General features: G+C 37.0%; 1 protein-coding gene across 1 annotated transcript in view; it reads right to left on the bottom strand.

Moving 5' to 3' along the window:
* pkd2 (polycystic kidney disease 2) overlaps positions 1-16600 on the bottom strand; it is a 56310-nt gene extending 39710 nt beyond the window's left edge. Inside the window, exons 1-2 of the mRNA XM_061922955.1 lie at positions 15736-16600; positions 3353-3466 (exon numbers count right to left, since the gene is read on the bottom strand). Coding sequence (XP_061778939.1) covers positions 3353-3466; positions 15736-16168 — 547 coding nt within the window. The 5' untranslated portion in view covers positions 16169-16600. The remainder of the gene's footprint in view (positions 1-3352; positions 3467-15735) is intronic.
* Between the last annotated feature and the right edge of the window lie 4912 nt (positions 16601-21512).

Genomic DNA, 21512 nt, shown 5'->3' with positions numbered 1-21512 from the left:
AAAAGAAATCATGATTTTGACACAATTGTGTCTCATAATTAAAACAGATGACAGCCAAATGGACTTTGCTGTTTTATTTTCAATGAAACAATAGAAAATAGGTACTCATATAGTAGTACAGTTGGCACAGTATACAGCTTTGCAACAGTTGATATTCTAGTTTCAAGCATGTTTTCCTAATATAGGTCATCAAATCTCAGCAACAAGCTGTAATATCTTACTGAGATCATTTAGGACCAAAACCCTTAAAACAAGTAAAACACTCTAACATAAAATCTGCTTAGTGAGAAGAATTATCTTATCAGACAGAAAATAAGCAAATATCACCCTTATTTGAGATATTTAATCCTACTTAGATTCCAGTTTTTGCAGTGCAAGCTTTTAGGACGCTTCATTGAATAAATTACTTTTTGGACCTTTTAAACACCATAATTAGTACTTGAAATGGGGTCTGCTGAAGGAAGAAAGTCCAAACAAGCGAGAGTCGCCCCTGACAGTGACTCCCCTTGTCCTGCCCCGCCTGGCAAGATCTGCTCTAACTCGCCGGCCAGAGTGCGCCAGGAAATATTTTCCAGAACCGCCCTAAACCGCACGTACGCCGGCACTCTCTTTCCTCTAAAGCAGCATAACCAAGGCCGGGGGACGGCGTAACCATTAGTTCGATACTTGGGATGCGGACGCCCTCCATTTTTTGTGTGCCAGTCAGTGAAATTTAAGCCCCGTGTTGCATTATTCCATCTGTGGAACTCATAAAGGACAACTTTTTACTCCGCAGACACGATATGAGTCATAAGATTCACCGATGAAGACGTAACTAGAGTATAATAAGAGTAGAGTCTAACATTTTAGGTATTAAGTGTGTCTCTGTGACAGATGTGTGTTTTCTTTTTGGGTGTGTCGGCACTAAACACAGAGCCCGCTTTTGTTTAATGGTGACATTTTTTTGTTGCGATGTTGAAAAGAAATACGCTAATGGAGGATGCCCAGTGGGATACGTTGTGGTTTTCTGGGACCATGTGTTTCTGATCACTGTGGTCGGAATGTAAACAAACTACTGGCCCCACCGCTCTGTACACTGTAAAAAAAAAAATGGCATTGGAAATTCACATAATCTCATAATTGCATTACTTTCACAGCAACATTTGCAGTACTGTACTTTGCAGGAATATACTGGAACTGCACAGCTGTGATTCTTACAGTTAATCACAACAAAGTTACAACTAAATGCTGTAACTTCACAGTTGTGATTGTATAGAGCAGTGGTTCTCAAACTCTCCGAGTACCACCATAATGACCAACATTAAAATACAGTAGCATAGTAGGTAGGGGTGTAACAGCACATGTATTTGTATTGAACCGTTTCGGTACGGGGGTTTCGGTTCGGTTCGGAGGTGTACCGAACGAGTTTCCACACGGACATATTAAGTAGCGTAACGCACGTTGTGTAAACAATGCACACCGAGGCACAACACACGGCATGCTAGCAGCGACCGGGCTAGGATAGACTGACCATACGTCCTCTTTTCACCGGACATGTCCTCTTTTGTGGAGCTGTCAGGGTGGAGTTTCTTAAATGCTTCAAATGTCCGGCATTTTGAGTTAGGGTTGCGTGTATTTTCAATGTACGTTCAGGGTTAAGAAGGGGTTAAAAACAAAACAAATTGTGCGTGCAGCAGCATTGGTGAGGGAGGGGCAGAGACAGAGAGAGAGAGAGAGTTATGATAAACGCGCATGCGTCGCCAGGCTCTGCTTTTTATCCATAGATTTATCACATTTAATTTTTTATTATCTATAGCAGGGGTGTCAAAAGTGTGCCCCGGAGGCCATTTGCGGCCCACAGCTAATGTTTTAAAGGCCCACGGCACATTCTAAAAATACTATTAAAATAAACAAAAACATAACAAAAGTGAAATAAAAAAGGTTAAATGTAATTTAGAAAAAGTTGCAATGTTGACTAATAAAACAAAGCTGTTTTTTTTTCTTTCAAACTGTCATTGCTCAAAACATAATATTGAATCAAAATCAATGTTATTGTGAATTATTGACCTATCTAAGGTTCCCATTACTTCACATCAAATATTCCCCTAAAAAAAATATTTTTGGTTGAAGATTTAGCAAATTTGGTAAATAAATAACCAAAACATTTGTATTTTGTTGTTTTCTTACTGTACCGAAAATGAACCGAACCGTGACCTCTAAACCAGTTGTTCTTAACCTTGTTGGAGGTACCAAACCCCACCAGTTTCATATGCGCATTCACTGAACCCTTCTTTAGTGAAAAATAAAATTTCAAATTCAAGACAAAGTTATATGTTTTTGGTAACACTTTAGTATGGGGAACATATTCTAAGTAACAAAGACTTAATTTAGAGTTATTTGGTTAGGGTTAGGGCCAGGGTTAGAGGGTTAGGTTTATAATAAGGTCATGCCGAATAAGGCATTAATAAGTACTTAATAATGACTAGTTAAGAGCCAATATGTTACTAATTTGCATGTTAATAAGCAACTAATTAATGGTGAATATGTTCCCCATACTAAAGTGTTACCATGTTTTTTTAACTGGTGCACAAAATGAACCGTCCATGAACATCACCTTGTTCAAAGAACAAAACCAACGCAGTGCATAAACTCACAACAAATTACACACCTGCAAATTAGTCTGACTTCTGCTGTTGCCGTATCTGCAATACGCTGATAGGGGGGAGTTTTTATTTACACGGTGAGTCGGGTGTGTCTTGACCTCCGCCGAACCCGAGGCCGACTCACCGAACTCCTAGGGTTCGATCGAACCCAGGTTAAGAACCACTGCTCTAAACCAAGGTACGTACCTAACCGAAATTTTTGTGTACCGTTACACCCTTAGTAGTAGACCTAAGTATTGATTTTAAAACATGGCAGAGGTTTTATTGACACACAATTTGTACAGTAACACTGTGTTTGAATATTCAATTAAGTTATTCTTTGGCGTACCACTAGATTAGAATCACTGGTTTTCGATAATTACAATAAAACTACAACTATTCACTGTAACTTCACAATTGTGGTTAAATTGTTAATCACTCTCTTGGTTTAACAGCATACTGCCACCTACTGTACAAGAGTGTGCAACGTAGAACCCCGTAAGAGACTAATCACTTTGAATTCACAGTAATTTGACTATGATTGCATTATTTTACTGTGACATAACAGTTAATTGCTGTGAAATATAAGGGTATTGTCATTTGTTGTAATGTTACAGTATATTTTGATTACAGTTTTTGACTGTTAAAAAAAATAGTGTTAAATGCTGTGAATTCCTGGCACATTGATTACATGATAGGGTGTTCCTAATCGGGCGTAAATGTTGACTCACAGACGCAGACGGTGACGAGGAAGGCGATGTAAGTGAGCATCTCCCTCAGGACGTTCCAGAGGTACCTCTCCCGGCTGCTGTCGCTGTCCTCCATCAGCTCCGTGCCCCAAAGAACTGCACACGTGAGTAGAAATATGCAATTAATATCGTAAAAATCATTAAAAAAAACATGAAAAAAAGACATTGGAATCCTATATAACAGGGATGTCAAAGTGTTTTTTATTGAGGGCCACATGGCCGCTTGTAACAGTGAATAATGTATGAATTTGCCTCTGGATTTCATTATTAATTATATAAATAGTTTTATGTAGACTGTCCATTTTACAGTAAAAGCTTTACATTTACAAAATTGTACTGTAAAATAGTGTTTTTTTTATTTTATTTTTTACAATATTTTACTGTCAATTTTACTGTAAAAACTTTAAATTTACAAAAATTTACTGTAAAATAGTGGGTTTTTTTAATTTATTTTTTACAACATTTTACGGTAAATGGAAAAACAGTACCACTGTTTTTTGGGGGGGGGGTTTACGGAAAAAGCTGTCAGCTTAGTTGCCAGAATTTTTGTGTTAAATTGACATTGGTTTTTACAACATTATATTGTTCATGGAAAAACAGTACAAGTTCCCTTTTTATTCTGGAAACTTAGCTGCCAGTTTTTCTACCGTAAAAAAGAATGTACCATCTTTCCATTTACAGTAATACACTGCAAAAAGTCAGTGTTCAAAAACAAGAAAAAAAAATACAAAAATGAGGGGTATTTTATTTGAACTAAGCAAAATTATCTGCCAATAGAACAAGAAAATTTGGCTTGTCAAGACTTTCCAAAACAAGTAAAATGAGCTAACCTCAATGAACCCAAAAATACCTTAAAATAAGTATATTCTCACTAATAACAAGTGCACTTTTCTTGGTAGAAAAAAAAGAGACCTTAAATGAAGTAAATGCTAGTGCCATTATCTTGACATAATGATATGCGCATGATCATGATTTTTTTTTTTCCTGCTTCAAATAAGAAATGATTACTTTAAAAAAGTAGTTTTATACTTGTGAGTGTTGATGACACAGCTTTGCAACAGTTGATATTCTAGTTTCAAGCATGTTTTACTCAATATAGGTCATCAAATCTCAGCAACAAGCTGTAATATCTTACTGAGATCATTTAGGACCAAAACCCTTAAAACAAGTAAAACACTAACATAAAATCTGCTTAGTGAGAAGAATTATCTTATCAGACAGAAAATAAGCAAATATCACCCTTATTTGAGATATTTCATCTGACTTAGATTTCAGTTTTTGCAGTGTACACCGTTAAAAACAACAACCGTAGATTTTACAGTCAAAAACTGGCAGCTCAGTCAACAGAATTTTAACGCAAAAAACACAGTAATATGTTGTAAAGAACAAAGTAAAATGTATTGTCATTTTTTATAATTTGATGGGTAGTTTGCTGTAAAGTTAAGTACTTTTATTTCTGACAAAAACATGTTTGGAAAGTAAGATAATATACTGTAATATTTGTTGCCATATTAGATACTATTAAAGTATAAAATGCAATTTCAAACAGTACATATATTTTTTATGTCAAAATGAAAAAAATCCATTACATTTAGTGAGAAAATATTAAGTACTTTCCGTATTTTTCGGAGTATAAGTCGCTCCGGAGTATAAGTCGCACCGGCCGAAAATGCATAATAAAGAAGGAAAAAAACATATATAAGTCTCACTGGTGTATAAGTCGCATTTTTGGGGAAATTTGTTTGATAAAAGCCAACACCAAGAATAGACATTTGAAAGGCAATTTAAAATAAATAAAGAATAGTGAACAACAGGCTGAATAAGTGTACGTTATATGAGGCATAAATAACCAACTGGTATGTTAACGTAACATATTATGGTAAGAGTCATTCAAATAACTATAACATATAGAACATGCTATACGTTTACCAAACAATCTGTCACTCCTAATCGCTAAATCCCATGAAATCTTATACGTCTAGTCTCTTACGTGAATGAGATAAATAATATTATTTGATATTTTACGATAATGTGTTCATAATTTCACACATAAGTCGCTCCTGAGTATAAGTCGCAACCCCGGCCAAACTATGAAAAAAACTGCGACTTATAGTCCGAAAAATACGGTTATTGACACATATCATTTCCAGGTGTTTGCGGGCCAGATAAAATGATGTCATATGTGGCCCCCGGGCCTAGAGTTTGACACCTGTGCTCTATAATGAACACTGATAAAAACAAAAGGGATGGGGATATATACTTCCACATGAAAGTAGCATTGTTGACATTATTTACTAGGGATGCACAAAAAAGTCGATTCACATCCGTATCGCGATTCTTATTCATCCTGATTCTAAATCAATTCATGATTTTCAAAAATCTAAAAAAAAAAAAAAATACATTTTTATTAACGAGAATTAATTTTTTAATTGGCCTTTTTTTAGGCCGTCTCCATGCAACCAGAAGGAGCTTTTCTAACCTGTAACTTGTTTTGAAATTAGTTAGTTTTCGGAGTATAAGTCGCTCCGGAGTATAAGTCGCACCGGCCAAAAATGCGTAATAAAGAAGGGAAAAAACATGTATAAGTCACACTGGAGTATAAGTCGCATTTTTTGGAGAAATGTATTTGATAAAAGGCAAACACCAAGAATAGACATTTGAAAGGCAATTTAAAATAAATAAAGAATAGTGAACAACAGGCTGAATAAGTGTACGTTATATGAGGCATAAATAACCAACTGGTATGTTAACGTAACATATTATGGTAAGAGTCATTCAAATAACTATAACATATAGAACATGCTATACGTTTACCAAACAATCTGTCACTCCTAATCGCTAAATCCCATGAAATCTTATACGTCTAGTCTCTTACGTGAATGAGATAAATAATATTATTTGATATTTTACGCTAATGTGATAATCATTTCACACATAAGTCGCTCCTGAGTGTAAGTCGCACCCCCGGCCAAACTATGAAAAAAACTGCGACTTATAGTCCGAAAAATACGGTTATTGACACATATCATTTCCAGGTGTTTGCGGGCCAGATAAAATGATGTCATATGTGGCCCCCGGGCCTTGAGTTTGACACCTGTGCTCTATAATGAACACTGATAAAAACAAAAGGGATGGGGATATATACTTCCACATGAAAGTAGCATTGTTGACATTATTTACTAGGGGTGCACAAAAAAGTCAATTCACATCCGTATCGCGATTCTTATTCATCCTGATTCTAAATCGATTCATGGTTTTCAAAAATCTAAAAAAAAATAAAATACATTTTTATTAACGAGAATTAATTTTTTAATTGACCTTTTTTTAGGCCGTCTCTATGCAACCAGAAGGAGCTTTTCTAACCTGTAACTTGTTTTGAAATTATAATTACCATAGTTTTCGGAGTATAAGTCGTTCCGGAGTATAAGTCGCACCGACCGAAAATGCATAATAAAGAAGGGGAAAAACATGTATAAGTCGCACTGGAGTATAAGTCGCATTTTTTGGGGAAATATATTTGATAAAAGCCAACACCAAGAATAGACATTTGAAAGGCAATTTAAAATAAATAAAGAATAGTGAACAACAGGCTGAATAAGTGTACGTTATATGAGGCATAAATAACCAACTGGTATGTTAACGTAACATATTATGGTAAGAGTCATTCAAATAACTATAACATATAGAACATGCTATACGTTTACCAAACAATCTGTCACTCCTAATCGCTAAATCCCATGAAATCTTATACGTCTAGTCTCTTACGTGAATGAGATAAATAATATTATTTGATATTTTACGCTAATGTGATAATCATTTCACACATAAGTCGCTCCTGAGTATAAGTCGCACCCCCGGCCAAACTATGAAAAAAACTGCGACTTATAGTCCGAAAAATACGGTTATTGACACATATCATTTCCAGGTGTTTGCGGGCCAGATAAAATGATGTCACGGGCCAGATCTGGCCCCCGGGCCTTGAGTTTGACACCTGTGCTATATTAAAGTAATAAACACTGATAAAAACAAAGGGATGGGATATATACTTCCACATGAAAGTAGCATTGTTGACATTATTTACTAGGGATGCACAAAAAAGTCGATTTACATCCGAATCCCGATTCTTATTCAAAATATTTGTTAACGAGAATTTATTTTTTTATTGGCCTTTTTTTAGGCTGTCTCCATGCAACCAGAAGGAGCTTTTCCAACCTGTAACTTGTTTTGAAATTATAATCATTATACCAAATAATACATTGCGGCAATCAGTTTGACTCAAGAATGGTTTTGAATCAAGAACGAGTCTGAAGCGAATTGTCACACCAGGAATTTGAATTTCCCAAAGATTCACACCCGTATTATTTACATACACATGATGCAACTTGGTTTAATGGTTTACCGCTCCCAGTCTGTGGAATGCTCTCCCTGACCACCTGAGGGCATCACAGACTGTGGATGCTTTTAAAAAAAAAAGGCTTAAAAACCCTTCTTTTTAAAAAAGCCTTTTTATAGATATTTGCATACTAGTTCTAGCTCAGTGGTTCTTAACCTGGGTTCGATGGAACCCTAGGGGTTCGGTGAGTCGGCTTCAGGGGTTCGGCGGAGGTCAAGACACACCCGACTCATCGTGTAAATACAAACTTCTCCCTATCGGCGTATTACGGATACGGCAACAGCAGAAGTCAGACTGATTTGCAGGTGTGTAATTTGTTGTGAGTTTATGCACTGTGTTGGTTTTGTTCTTTGAACAAGGTGATGTTCATGCATGATTCATTTTGTGCACCAGTAAAAAAACATGGTAACACTTTAGTATGGGGAACATATTCACCATTAATTAGTTGCTTATTAACATGCAAATTAGTAACATATTGGCTCTTAACTAGTCATTATTAAGTACTTATTAATGCATGGCCTTATTATAACCCTAACCCTCTAACCCTGGCCCTAACCCTAACCAAATAACTCTAAATGAAGTCTTTATTACTTAGAATATGTTCCCCTAGTGTCCAAATAACTCTAAATGAAGTATTTGTTACTTAGAAAATGTTCCCCGAGTGTCCAAATAACTCTAAATTAAGTCATTGTTACTTAGAATATGGTCCCCTAGTGTCCAAATAACTCTAAATTAAGTCATTGTTACTTAGAATATGGTCCCCTAGTGTCCAAATAACTCTAAATTAAGTCTTTATTACTTAGAATATATTCCCCGAGTGTCCATATAACTCTAAATTAAGTCATTGTTACTTAGAATATGGTCCCCTAGTGTCCAAATAACTCTTAATTAAGTCTTTGTTACTTAGAATATGGTCCCCTAGTGTCCAAATAACTCTAAATTAAGTCTTTGTTACTTAGAATATGTTCCCCTAGTGTCCAAATAACTCTAAATGAAGTATTTGTTACTTAGAATATGTTCCCCGGGTGTCCAAATAACTCTAAATGAAGTCATTGTTACTTAGAATATGGTCCCCTAGTGTCCAAATAACTCTAAATTAAGTCTGTGTTACTTAGAATATGGTCCCCTAGTGTCCAAATAACTCTAAATTAAGTCATTGTTACTTAGAATATGGTCCCCTAGTGTCCAAATAACTCTAAATTAAGTCATTGTTACTTAGGATATATTCCCAGAGTGTCCAAATAACTCTAAATTAAGTCAGTTACTTAGAATATGTTCCCCTAGTGTCCAAATAACTCTAAATTAAGTCATTGTTACTTAGAATATATTCCCCGAGTGTCCAAATAACTCTAAATTAAGTCATTGTTACTTAGAATATGTTCCCCGAGTGTCCAAATAACTCTAAATTAAGTCATTGTTACTTAGAATATGGTCCCCGAGTGTCCAAATAACTCTAAATTAAGTCTTTGTTACTTAGAATATGGTCCCCTAGTGTCCAAATAACTCTAAATTAAGTCATTGTTACTTAGAATATATTCCCAGAGTGTCCAAATAACTCTAAATTAAGTCTTTGTTACTTAGAATATGGTCCCCTAGTGTCCGAATAACTCTAAATTAAGTCTTTGTTACTTAGAATATATTCCCCGAGTGTCCAAATAACTCTAAATTAAGTCTTTGTTACTTAGAATATGGTCCCCTAGTGTCCAAATAACTCTAAATTAAGCCATTGTTACTTAGAATATGGTCCCCTAGTGTCCAAATAACTCTAAATTAAGTCATTGTTACTTAGGATATATTCCCAGAGTGTCCAAATAACTCTAAATTAAGTCAGTTACTTAGACTATGTTCCCCTAGTGTCCAAATAACTCTAAATTAAGTCATTGTTACTTAGAATATATTCCCCGAGTGTCCAAATAACTCTAAATTAAGTCATTGTTACTTAGAATATGTTCCCCGAGTGTCCAAATAACTCTAAATTAAGTCATTGTTACTTAGAATATGGTCCCCGAGTGTCCAAATAACTCTAAATTAAGTCTTTGTTACTTAGAATATGGTCCCCTAGTGTCCAAATAACTCTAAATTAAGTCATTGTTACTTAGAATATATTCCCAGAGTGTCCAAATAACTCTAAATTAAGTCTTTGTTACTTAGAATATGGTCCCCTAGTGTCCAAATAACTCTAAATTAAGTCATTGTTACTTAGAATATATTCCCCGAGTGTCCAAATAACTCTAAATTAAGTCTTTGTTACTTAGAATATGGTCCCCTAGTGTCCAAATAACTCTAAATTAAGCCATTGTTACTTAGAATATGGTCCCGTAGTGTCCAAATAACTCTAAATTAAGTCTGTGTTACTTAGAATATGGTCCCCTAGTGTCCAAATAACTCTAAATTAAGTCATTGTTACTTAGAATATGGTCCCCTAGTGTCCAAATAACTCTAAATTAAGTCATTGTTACTTAGGATATATTCCCAGAGTGTCCAAATAACTCTAAATTAAGTCAGTTACTTAGAATATGTTCCCCTAGTGTCCAAATAACTCTAAATTAAGTCATTGTTACTTAGAATATATTCCCCGAGTGTCCAAATAACTCTAAATTAAGTCATTGTTACTTAGAATATGTTCCCCGAGTGTCCAAATAACTCTAAATTAAGTCATTGTTACTTAGAATATGGTCCCCGAGTGTCCAAATAACTCTAAATTAAGTCTTTGTTACTTAGAATATGGTCCCCTAGTGTCCAAATAACTCTAAATTAAGTCATTGTTACTTAGAATATGGTCCCCTAGTGTCCAAATAACTCTAAATTAAGTCTTTATTACTTAGAATATATTCCCCGAGTGTCCATATAACTCTAAATTAAGTCATTGTTACTTAGAATATGGTCCCCTAGTGTCCAAATAACTCTTAATTAAGTCTTTGTTACTTAGAATATGGTCCCCTAGTGTCCAAATAACTCTAAATTAAGTCTTTGTTACTTAGAATATGTTCCCCTAGTGTCCAAATAACTCTAAATGAAGTATTTGTTACTTAGAATATGTTCCCCGGGTGTCCAAATAACTCTAAATTAAGTCTGTGTTACTTAGAATATGGTCCCCTAGTGTCCAAATAACTCTAAATTAAGTCATTGTTACTTAGAATATGGTCCCCTAGTGTCCAAATAACTCTAAATTAAGTCATTGTTACTTAGGATATATTCCCAGAGTGTCCAAATAACTCTAAATTAAGTCAGTTACTTAGAATATGTTCCCCTAGTGTCCAAATAACTCTAAATTAAGTCATTGTTACTTAGAATATATTCCCCGAGTGTCCAAATAACTCTAAATTAAGTCATTGTTACTTAGAATATGTTCCCCGAGTGTCCAAATAACTCTAAATTAAGTCATTGTTACTTAGAATATGGTCCCCGAGTGTCCAAATAACTCTAAATTAAGTCTTTGTTCCTTAGAATATGGTCCCCTAGTGTCCAAATAACTCTAAATTAAGTCATTGTTACTTAGAATATATTCCCAGAGTGTCCAAATAACTCTAAATTAAGTCTTTGTTACTTAGAATATGGTCCCCTAGTGTCCGAATAACTCTAAATTAAGTCATTGTTACTTAGAATATATTCCCCGAGTGTCCAAATAACTCTAAATTAAGTCTTTGTTACTTAGAATATGGTCCCCTAGTGTCCAAATAACTCTAAATTAAGCCATTGTTACTTAGAATATGGTCCCCTAGTGTCCAAATAACTCTAAATTAAGTCATTGTTACTTAGGATATATTCCCAGAGTGTCCAAATAACTCTAAATTAAGTCAGTTACTTAGAATATGTTCCCCTAGTGTCCAAATAACTCTAAATTAAGTCATTGTTACTTAGAATATATTCCCCGAGTGTCCAAATAACTCTAAATTAAGTCATTGTTACTTAGAATATGTTCCCCGAGTGTCCAAATAACTCTAAATTAAGTCATTGTTACTTAGAATATGGTCCCCGAGTGTCCAAATAACTCTAAATTAAGTCTTTGTTACTTAGAATATGGTCCCCTAGTGTCCAAATAACTCTAAATTAAGTCATTGTTACTTAGAATATATTCCCAGAGTGTCCAAATAACTCTAAATTAAGTCTTTGTTACTTAGAATATGGTCCCCTAGTGTCCAAATAACTCTAAATTAAGTCATTGTTACTTAGAATATATTCCCCGAGTGTCCAAATAACTCTAAATTAAGTCTTTGTTACTTAGAATATGGTCCCCTAGTGTCCAAATAACTCTAAATTAAGCCATTGTTACTTAGAATATGGTCCCGTAGTGTCCAAATAACTCTAAATTAAGTCTGTGTTACTTAGAATATGGTCCCCTAGTGTCCAAATAACTCTAAATTAAGTCATTGTTACTTAGAATATGGTCCCCTAGTGTCCAAATAACTCTAAATTAAGTCATTGTTACTTAGGATATATTCCCAGAGTGTCCAAATAACTCTAAATTAAGTCAGTTACTTAGAATATGTTCCCCTAGTGTCCAAATAACTCTAAATTAAGTCATTGTTACTTAGAATATATTCCCCGAGTGTCCAAATAACTCTAAATTAAGTCATTGTTACTTAGAATATGTTCCCCGAGTGTCCAAATAACTCTAAATTAAGTCATTGTTACTTAGAATATGGTCCCCGAGTGTCCAAATAACTCTAAATTAAGTCTTTGTTACTTAGAATATGGTCCCCTAGTGTCCAAATAACTCTAAATTAAGTCATTGTTACTTAGAATATATTCCCAGAGTGTCCAAATAACTCTAAATTAAGTCTTTGTTACTTAGAATATGGTCCCCTAGTGTCCAAATAACTCTAAATTAAGTCATTGTTACTTGGAATATGGTCCCCGAGTGTCCAAATAACTCTAAATTAAGTCTTTGTTACTTAGAATATGGTCCCCTAGTGTCCAAATAACTCTAAATTAAGCCATTGTTACTTAGAATATGGTCCCGTAGTGTCCAAATAACTCTAAATTAAGTCTGTGTTACTTAGAATATGGTCCCCTAGTGTCCAAATAACTCTAAATTAAGTCATTGTTACTTAGAATATGGTCCCCTAGTGTCCAAATAACTCTAAATTAAGTCATTGTTACTTAGAATATGGTCCCCTAGTGTCCAAATAACTCTAAATTAAGTCATTGTTACTTAGAATATATTCCCAGAGTGTCCAAATAACTCTAAATTAAGTCTTTGTTACTTAGAATATGGTCCCCTAGTGTCCAAATAACTCTAAATTAAGTCATTGTTACTTGGAATATGGTCCCCGAGTGTCCAAATAACTCTAAATTAAGTCATTGTTACTTAGAATATGGTCCCCTAGTGTCCAAATAACTCTAAATTAAGTCTTTGTTACTTAGAATATGTTCCCCTAGTGTCCAAATAACTCTAAATTAAGTCATTGTTACTTAGAATATGGTCCCCGAGTGTCCAAATAACTCTAAATTAAGTCTTTGTTACTTAGAATATGTTCCCCTAGTGTCCAAATAACTCTAAATTAAGTCATTGTTACTTAGAATATGGTCCCCTAGTGTCCAAATAACTCTAAATTAAGTCATTGTTACTTAGGATATATTCCCAGAGTGTCCAAATAACTCTAAATTAAGTCTTTGTTACTTAGAATATGTTCCCCTAGTGTCCAAATAACTCTAAATGAAGTCTTTATTACTTAGAATATATTCCCCGAGTGTCCAAATAACTCTAAATTAAGTCATTGTTACTTAGAATATGGTCCCCTAGTGTCCAAATAACTCTAAATTAAGTCTTTATTACTTAGAATATGTTCCCCTAGTGTCCAAATAACTCTAAATGAAGTCTTTATTACTTAGAATATATTCCCCGAGTGTCCAAATAACTCTAAATTAAGTCATTGTTACTTAGAATATGGTCCCCGAGTGTCCAAATAACTCTAAATTAAGTCATTGTTACTTAGAATATGGTCCCCGAGTGTCCAAATAACTCTAAATTAAGTCTTTGTTACTTAGAATATGGTCCCCTAGTGTCCAAATAACTCTAAATTAAGTCTGTGTTACTTAGAATATGGTCCCCTAGTGTCCAAATAACTCTAAATTAAGTCATTGTTACTTAGAATATATTCCCAGAGTGTCCAAATAACTCTAAATTAAGTCTTTGTTACTTAGAATATGTTCCCCTAGTGTCCAAATAACTCTAAATTAAGTCTTTGTTACTTAGAATAAGTTCCCCATACTAAAGTGTTACCAAAAACATAAATTTGTCTTGAATTTGAAAAAAAATAAAAACATTATTTTTCACTAAAGAAGGGTTCGGTGAATGCGAGTATGAAACTGGTGGGGTTCGGTACCTCCAACAAGGTTATGAACCACTGTTCTAGCTATTAGGCTGTTCTAGCTTTTATTTTATTTTTTATTAGGGCTCGCATGGCCCATTGTATAAGGACTCCCAAAGGGAGTCCTTATGCAATGGGACATAAGGACCTATTGAATTTGTAAGGTTTTATTCTTTATTCTTTATTCTTCCGCCGCCACATTAAACTGTAATTTGACCCACTTAACATGCTTCAAAACTCACCATATTTGACCCACACATCAGGACCTGCGAAAATTGCCTTTTAAAAAAAAAACGAACCACAAAACTCAAAATTGCGCTCTAGCGCCCCCTAGGAAAGAAAAACTAGACTGCCTGTAACTCCCACTAGGAAGGTCGGAGAGACATGAAACAAAAACCTCTATGTAGGTCTGACTTAGACCTACATTTCATAATAGTACATTCTCGGGCTAAAATCAACAGGAAGTTGGCAATTCCCCCTTCAAGACAAAAAAGTACTAAAAACAGTCACTTTTGCCTCTTTGAGCTGTAATTTGACCCCCTTAACATGCTTCAGAACTCACCAAACTGAACGCACACATCAGGACTGGCAAAAATTGTGATCTAATAAAAAAACCTAACCCCAAATCTCAAAATTGTGCTCTAGCGCAATTTTGTAATAAAACGCACAAAAAACTGCTCCTCGGATGAAAAAACTGACAAAACTGCCTGTAACTCCCACTGGGAAGGTCAGAGAGACATGAAACAAAAACCTCTATGTAGGTCTCACTTAGACCTACATTTCATAAATTGACAACCCCCAGCAAAAATCAACAGGAAGTTTGCTATTCCCCCTTCAAAACAAATTTTTTGTAAAAACCGGTCACCTTTCTTCAAAAACTATCTCCTCTGAGCGCGTTTGTCGTTTCGGCTTCAAACTAACACAGGAGAGAGATTAAACCCCTGTGTATAAAATAACAGAACAGCGTTTTAATACCTGCTCCGGTTTTGATTTTATGACCCTTCAAAGACCCGCTGCGCTGATGCTGCTGCGCTGCTGTTTTTTTAAGATGGCTGCTTAAAAGCAGGAAGCACCAACGTGCCCACACAATGCAGACAAGGTAGGTACACTAGACAAAAGTATTGGGACACTTATGACTACCACCGGACAAAAGTATTGGGACACTTAGGCCGAAAACTGGACAAAAGTATTGGGACACTTAGGCCGAAAACTGGACAAAAGTATTGGGACACTTGGGACTACAACTTGACAAAAGTATTGGGACACTTGGGACTAAAACTGGACAAAAGTATTGGGACACTTAGGACTAGCACCTGCCAAATACGCGGGCCCGACCAACGCTGCTTGCAGCTTTAATTTTTTTAATTTTTTATTATCTTTTTATTTTTTTTATTTTTTTTTCAATACACTGTAGCACTTTGAGGTTGTTCGCTCAATGTAAGGTGCTTTTTACTAATAAAATCTATTATTATTATTATTATTATTACTCGTAAAATCAGAATAGCATGCAAAGTTGTTTTTAATTGCAAATCCATCCATTCATTTTCTACCGCTTGTCCCTTACCAGGAAATATATGCAAAATTGTGTTATGCATAAACTTTTCAAATATATTCAAATTCATTGATATACACCCAAAAAAAAGAGGATTGAGCCTTACTTCTAATTTTCTGTAGTATTTGTTTCATACAGCTGCTGTGCTCATGCCTGCCCGGCTGCCTGTCGTCCCCACGCGGGCTCGGGTACACTCCTCCCGGGCGCGGCTGAGGGCTGGCCCCGGCGCCGTTGAAGATTCCCAGGCCGCTGCTGCAGCCGCTGTTGCTGGAGGCCGTGGACGCCGACCTTCTCCCGGGGCTCGCCGGAGGCCAGTCGGCTGCCATGATCTCGTCCCCGGCCTCGAAACCGGGGTTGTCCCTGCTCCAGGCTTGTCTGGACGGGGAGGACGGGGTGCCAGCAGAGACCCCCAGGTCCTCCTGGTCCCCGTGATGCTGCTGCTCTTGCTGGATGTTCTCCATCTCGATGCCCTCGCTCGCTTCGGAGGTGTGCGGCGAGCGGGCGGCGTGTTGCTGGGGTCTCACCCGGGATGAGCTCATGCTTGGCGGCGACTTCTACATCCACGAAGGCATACGTCACGTCGGTTTTTTGAAGCAAACTGGATTACGCCCCCCCCTCCAAAAAAACTCAAAAGTTATAAAATCCTTAAAAAAATATATAAAAAGCTGTTACAAACTTGACAAAATATCAACTTAGTTCGACGACGCTTTGATGAATTTGACGAATCTGCTGATAGGTGTTAAAAAAATATCACTCTCGCTCAAGACGTCGTTGCAACACAAAACAAAACAAAAAAACACAAAACTTTTAAACTAACTCCCAAAATGGTTCACGTCACCCTAAAAAAACGATGCCTTAGAGATATTTTAAGTTGTTAGTTTAACGTTAGTTTTTAAATCGTTGCGTTTTAAGTGAAAAGAAAAGAGAGAGAAACGTCTTGTGTGTCGTCCTGGGACAGCCATCTTGTTCTCTCGCTGTTCCCCCCCCAGAAAAAAAACATTGATTTGACTCAAGTTACATTAACAGTCATGTGATAAATAATCTACTTTCTTTTTCATGTTCCATGTCAATTGTAACTTATTTTGGTTATTTTTCATGGTTCTGTTCTCCCTCATGACAAATTATTGTCCCCCCCAAAAAAAAAAAAAAAAAAAATTAGTTTAAACTTTTGTATGCATACAGTATGCATTCAAGTCAGGTTTTTGTTAAAAATCATGTTTCTTTGCAAAAAAAAAAAAAGTTATATAACGTTGTTATGCAGGGCTCTAGTTGTCATGACAACCTGCACGACAACAAGCAGTCGTTGCATGTGGTCCCAACATTGCATTTGTTTGGTTATTGACCCTGCTGTGCATTATTGTTAGTAATATAGCTGCTATTATTTATTGTTGAACGTTTTTAATTAATAAATGACCTAAAAAGTCACTTAAGCAATAGAGAATTCAGGTACTACTGTCAAAGGAACACATTTTTTAACCACTAGAGGGTGCTAAAGTACAAATGAGGCATTTGTTTTGGTACACAATAAAGCAGGCCTAGGCAATTAATTTGACTCGGGGGCAAACTTTAGAGAAACAAATGTGTCTGGGGGCCGGTATATCTATTTTTAGGAACACTAATACAAAACCCCCGATGTCCACGCGACGCTGCAGAGTCTTGTCAACCAAGACAGCCCCACAGCATCCAGAGCCTTAAGGAACTCCGGGCGGATCTCATCTACCCCTGGGGCCTTGCCACCGAGGAGCTTTTTAACTACCTCAGCAACCTCAGCCCCAGAAATAGAAGAGCCCACCACAGACTCCCCAGGCACTGCTTCCTCATAGGAAGACGTGTTGGTGGGATTGAGGAGGTCTTCGAAGTATTCCCTCCACCGATCCACAACATCCGCAGTCGAGGTCAGCAGAACACCATCCTCGCCATAGACGGTGTTGATAGTGCACTGCTTCCCCTTCCTGAAGCGGCGGATGGTGGTCCAGAATTGCTTCGAAGTCGTCCGGAAGTCGTTTTCCATGGCTTCCCCGAACTCCTCCCATGTCCCGAGTTTTTGCCTCTGCAGCGTCGCGTGGACCTCGGGGGCGGTACCTCTGGATTGGCAGACCGGGGTGGTGGTTCCTCTCTTTAAGAAGGGGAACCGGATGGTGTGTTCTATCGTGGGATCACACTCCTCAGCCTTCCCGGTAAGGTCTATTCAGGTGTACTGGAGAGGAGGCTACGCCGGATAGTCGAACCTCGGATTCAGGAGGAACAGTGTGGTTTTCGTCCTGGTCGTGGAACTGTGGACCAGCTCTATACTCTCGGCAGGGTCCTTGAGGGTGCATGGGAGTTTGCCCAACCAGTCTACATGTGTTTTGTGGACTTGGAGAAGGCATTCGACCGTGTCCCTCGGGAAGCCCTGTGGGGAGTGCTCAGAGAGTATGGGGTATCGGACTGTCTGATTGTGGCAGTCCGCTCCCTGTATGCTCAGTGCCAGAGCTTGGTCCGCATTGCCGGCAGTAAGTTGGACACGTTTCCAGTGAGGGTTGGACTCCGCCAAGGCTGCCCTTTGTCACAGATTCTGTTCATAACTTTTATGGACAGAATTTCAAGGCGTTGAGGGGATCTGGTTTGGTGGCTGCAGGATTAGGTCTCTGCTTTTTGCAGATGATGTGGTCCTGATGGCTTCATCTGGCCAGGATCTTCAGCTCTCACTGGATCGGTTCGCAGCCGAGTGTGAAGCGACTGGGATGAGAATCAGCACCTCCAAGTCCGAGTCCATGGTTCTCGCCCGGAAAAGGGTGGAGTGCCATCTCCGGGTTGGGGAGGAGATCTTGCCTCAAGTGGAGGAGTTCAAGTACCTCGGAGTCTTGTTCACGAGTGAGGGAAGAGTGGATCGTGAGATCGACAGGCGGATCGGTGCGGCGTGGACGCTGTATCAATCCATTGTGGTGAAGAAGGAGCTGAGCCGGAAGGCAAAGCTCTCAATTTACCGGTCGATCTACGTTCCCATCCTCACCTATGGTCATGAGCTTTGGGTTATGACCGAAAGGACAAGATCACGGGTACAAGCGGCCGAAATGAGTTTCCTCCGCCGGGTGGCGGGGCTCTCCCTTAGAGATAGGGTGAGAAGCTCTGCCATCCGGGGGGAGCTCAAAGTAAAGCCGCTGCTCCTCCACATCGAGAGGAGCCAGATGAGGTGGTTCGGGCATCTGGTCAGGATGCCACCCGAACGCCTCCCTAGGGAGGTGTTTAGGGCACGTCCGACCGGTAGGAGGCCGCGGGGAAGACCCAGGACACGTTGGGAAGACTATGTCTCCCAGCTGGCCTGGGAATGCCTCGGGGGCCCACAGGAAGAGCTGGACGAGGTGGCTGGGGAGACGGAAGTCTGGGCTTCCCTGCTTAGGCTGCTGCACCCACGACCCGACCTCAGATAAGCGGAAGAAGATGGATGGATAATACAAAACCTCACAATAATGTCTGACTGAATGCTGAAAACGTTATGACAGACCGCCTTAAAAAACGGAATTGAACTTAAAATGTTCTACTGAAGGAGACACCCAGAAAGTACATGACAATAATGTGGGATTTACGATATTAACTATGAACGATAAAACACTGAATATTGACAACATATGAACATCACACCCCCTCTCCATCCACATATTTTACAATCAAGCGAAACGCAACAAAAATGCAACAAACACAGTGAAATATGAACGCGAAGGGTAAAAAAAAACAAAAAACACCTACAATCTGATACATCACTAAGCTTTAGAACTTTGTTGTAAAATTCTCCTTCCGAGTCTGTCCCTGACACCCACATTTCAGGCTCTGGAAAAACTCTGTGGAAACAAACTACGCCCACACTGCTTGGTGCCTCGTCTGAGCTGCTGTGACTTAGATTACCATAGTAACTAATTAGTTGACCATAGTAACTAATTAGATTACCATAGTAATTAATTTGATTACCATAGTAACTAATTAGGTTACCACAGTAACTAGTGTATCATGCAAAAGCGCAGTTTCCAACCATTGAAATACTTAGTATAGTTGAAGACTTCCGGCCATTAGAAAACATCACTGCACATCATAATGGCAGCTACAGTTTCAATCCTAAAGAGCTAAAAAAATGATTTGGGAATGTCCGGCGGGCCAGATTGCAAAGCTTAACGAGCCGCATGTGGCCCCCGGGCCTTAATTTGCCCAGGTCTGCAATAAAGCATGAATGGTAGTTTATCACAAATTATTATTGTTTATTAGCAGTTGTAGTTGTTGTAGTCAACCAGGGGTGCTCAAAGTGCCAACAAGGGGTCGTTTGTGGCTCACAGTGTGTATGTTCTTGGCACTTTCAAAAAATAAAAATAAATAATATAATTATTATAAAAAAGGAAGCAAGTTGTCAAAATGTTGGTACTAATAATAGCACACTTTGTCACCTATAAACACAAAGTGTTAGTTGTATTCATAACTTCCTACAACTATGTTGAACTGGTTTTAACCATTTTAGAAAATTTACAAAAAATTAATATATATACAGTACAGTATATTGTGTATATTTTATATGAACCCAAGCCAATAGAAAGCTTGTCAATTTTGTTATATTGGTTTTTTACTTTGTTTTTTATGTATACGTATCAAAATTATTTGTATTTTTTAAGTAATTTATTTTCTTTAGAAATATTATGTCCAATACTACAATTACTAGTATTTTTGTGTAAAAATAAAGTTATATATATACAGTACAGGCCAATACTTTGGATACACATTCTCATTCTATTGGTTTTCTTTATTTTCATGACTATTTACATTGTAGATTGTCACTGAAGGCATCAAAACTATGAATGAACACATGTGGAGTTATGTACGTCACAAAAAAAGGTGAAATAACTGAAAACATGTTTTATATTCTAGTTCCTTCAAAATAGCCACCCTTTGCTCCGATTACTTCTTTGCACACTCTTGGCATTCTCTTCAAGAGCTTCAAGAGGTAGTCACCTGAAATGGTTTTCACTTCACAGGTGTCATAGTTTTGATGCCTTCGGTGACAATCTACAATGTAAATAGTCATGAAAATAAAGAAAAAACATTGAAATGCGAAGGTGTGTCCAAACTTTTGGCCTGTACTGTATATAAAAAAAATTAAAAAAATTACACAAAAATACTAGTATTTGTAGTATTAAACATAGTACCATTAAAGAAAATAAATTCCTTAAAAAATACAAATAATTTTGATACGTATATATATATATATATATATATATATATATATATATATATATATATATATATATATATATATATATATATAAAAATTAAGTAAAAATCAATATAACAAAATTGACAAGCTTTCTATTTCCGTGGGTTCATATAAAATATACAGAAAATCATTAATTTATTGATTGAAACTTTTATTAGTAGATTGCACAGTACAGTACATATTCTGTACAATTGACCACTAAATGGTAACACCCCAATAAGTTTTTCAACTTGTTTAAGTCGGGGTCCAAGTAAATCAATTCATGGTACAAATATATACTATCATCATAATACAGTCATCACACAAGTTAATCATCAGAGTATATACATTGAATTATTTACATTATTTACAATCCGGGGGGTGGGATGAGGAGGGTTTAGTTGATATCAGCACTTCAGTCATCAACAATTGCATCATCAGAGAAATGGACATTGAAACAGTGTAGGTCTGACTTGGTAGGATATGTACAGCGAGCAGAGAACATAGTGAGTTCAGAAAGCATAAGAACAAGTTTATACATTTGATTATTTACATTTGGTTATTTACAATCCGGGGAGGTGGGATGTAGAAGGGGGAGGGTGTTAGTCAAGGGTTGAAGTTGCATACAAAAAACTGTTTGGTAAAAGCCTTTTACAACAATTTAAACAAAT

The sequence above is a fragment of the Nerophis lumbriciformis genome, linkage group LG27 (genome assembly GCF_033978685.3).
Source record: "Nerophis lumbriciformis linkage group LG27, RoL_Nlum_v2.1, whole genome shotgun sequence".
Classification (NCBI taxonomy): domain Eukaryota; kingdom Metazoa; phylum Chordata; class Actinopteri; order Syngnathiformes; family Syngnathidae; genus Nerophis; species Nerophis lumbriciformis.
Note: the sequence above shows the minus strand (reverse complement) of the source record. Positions and strands in the feature narration are given on the sequence as shown.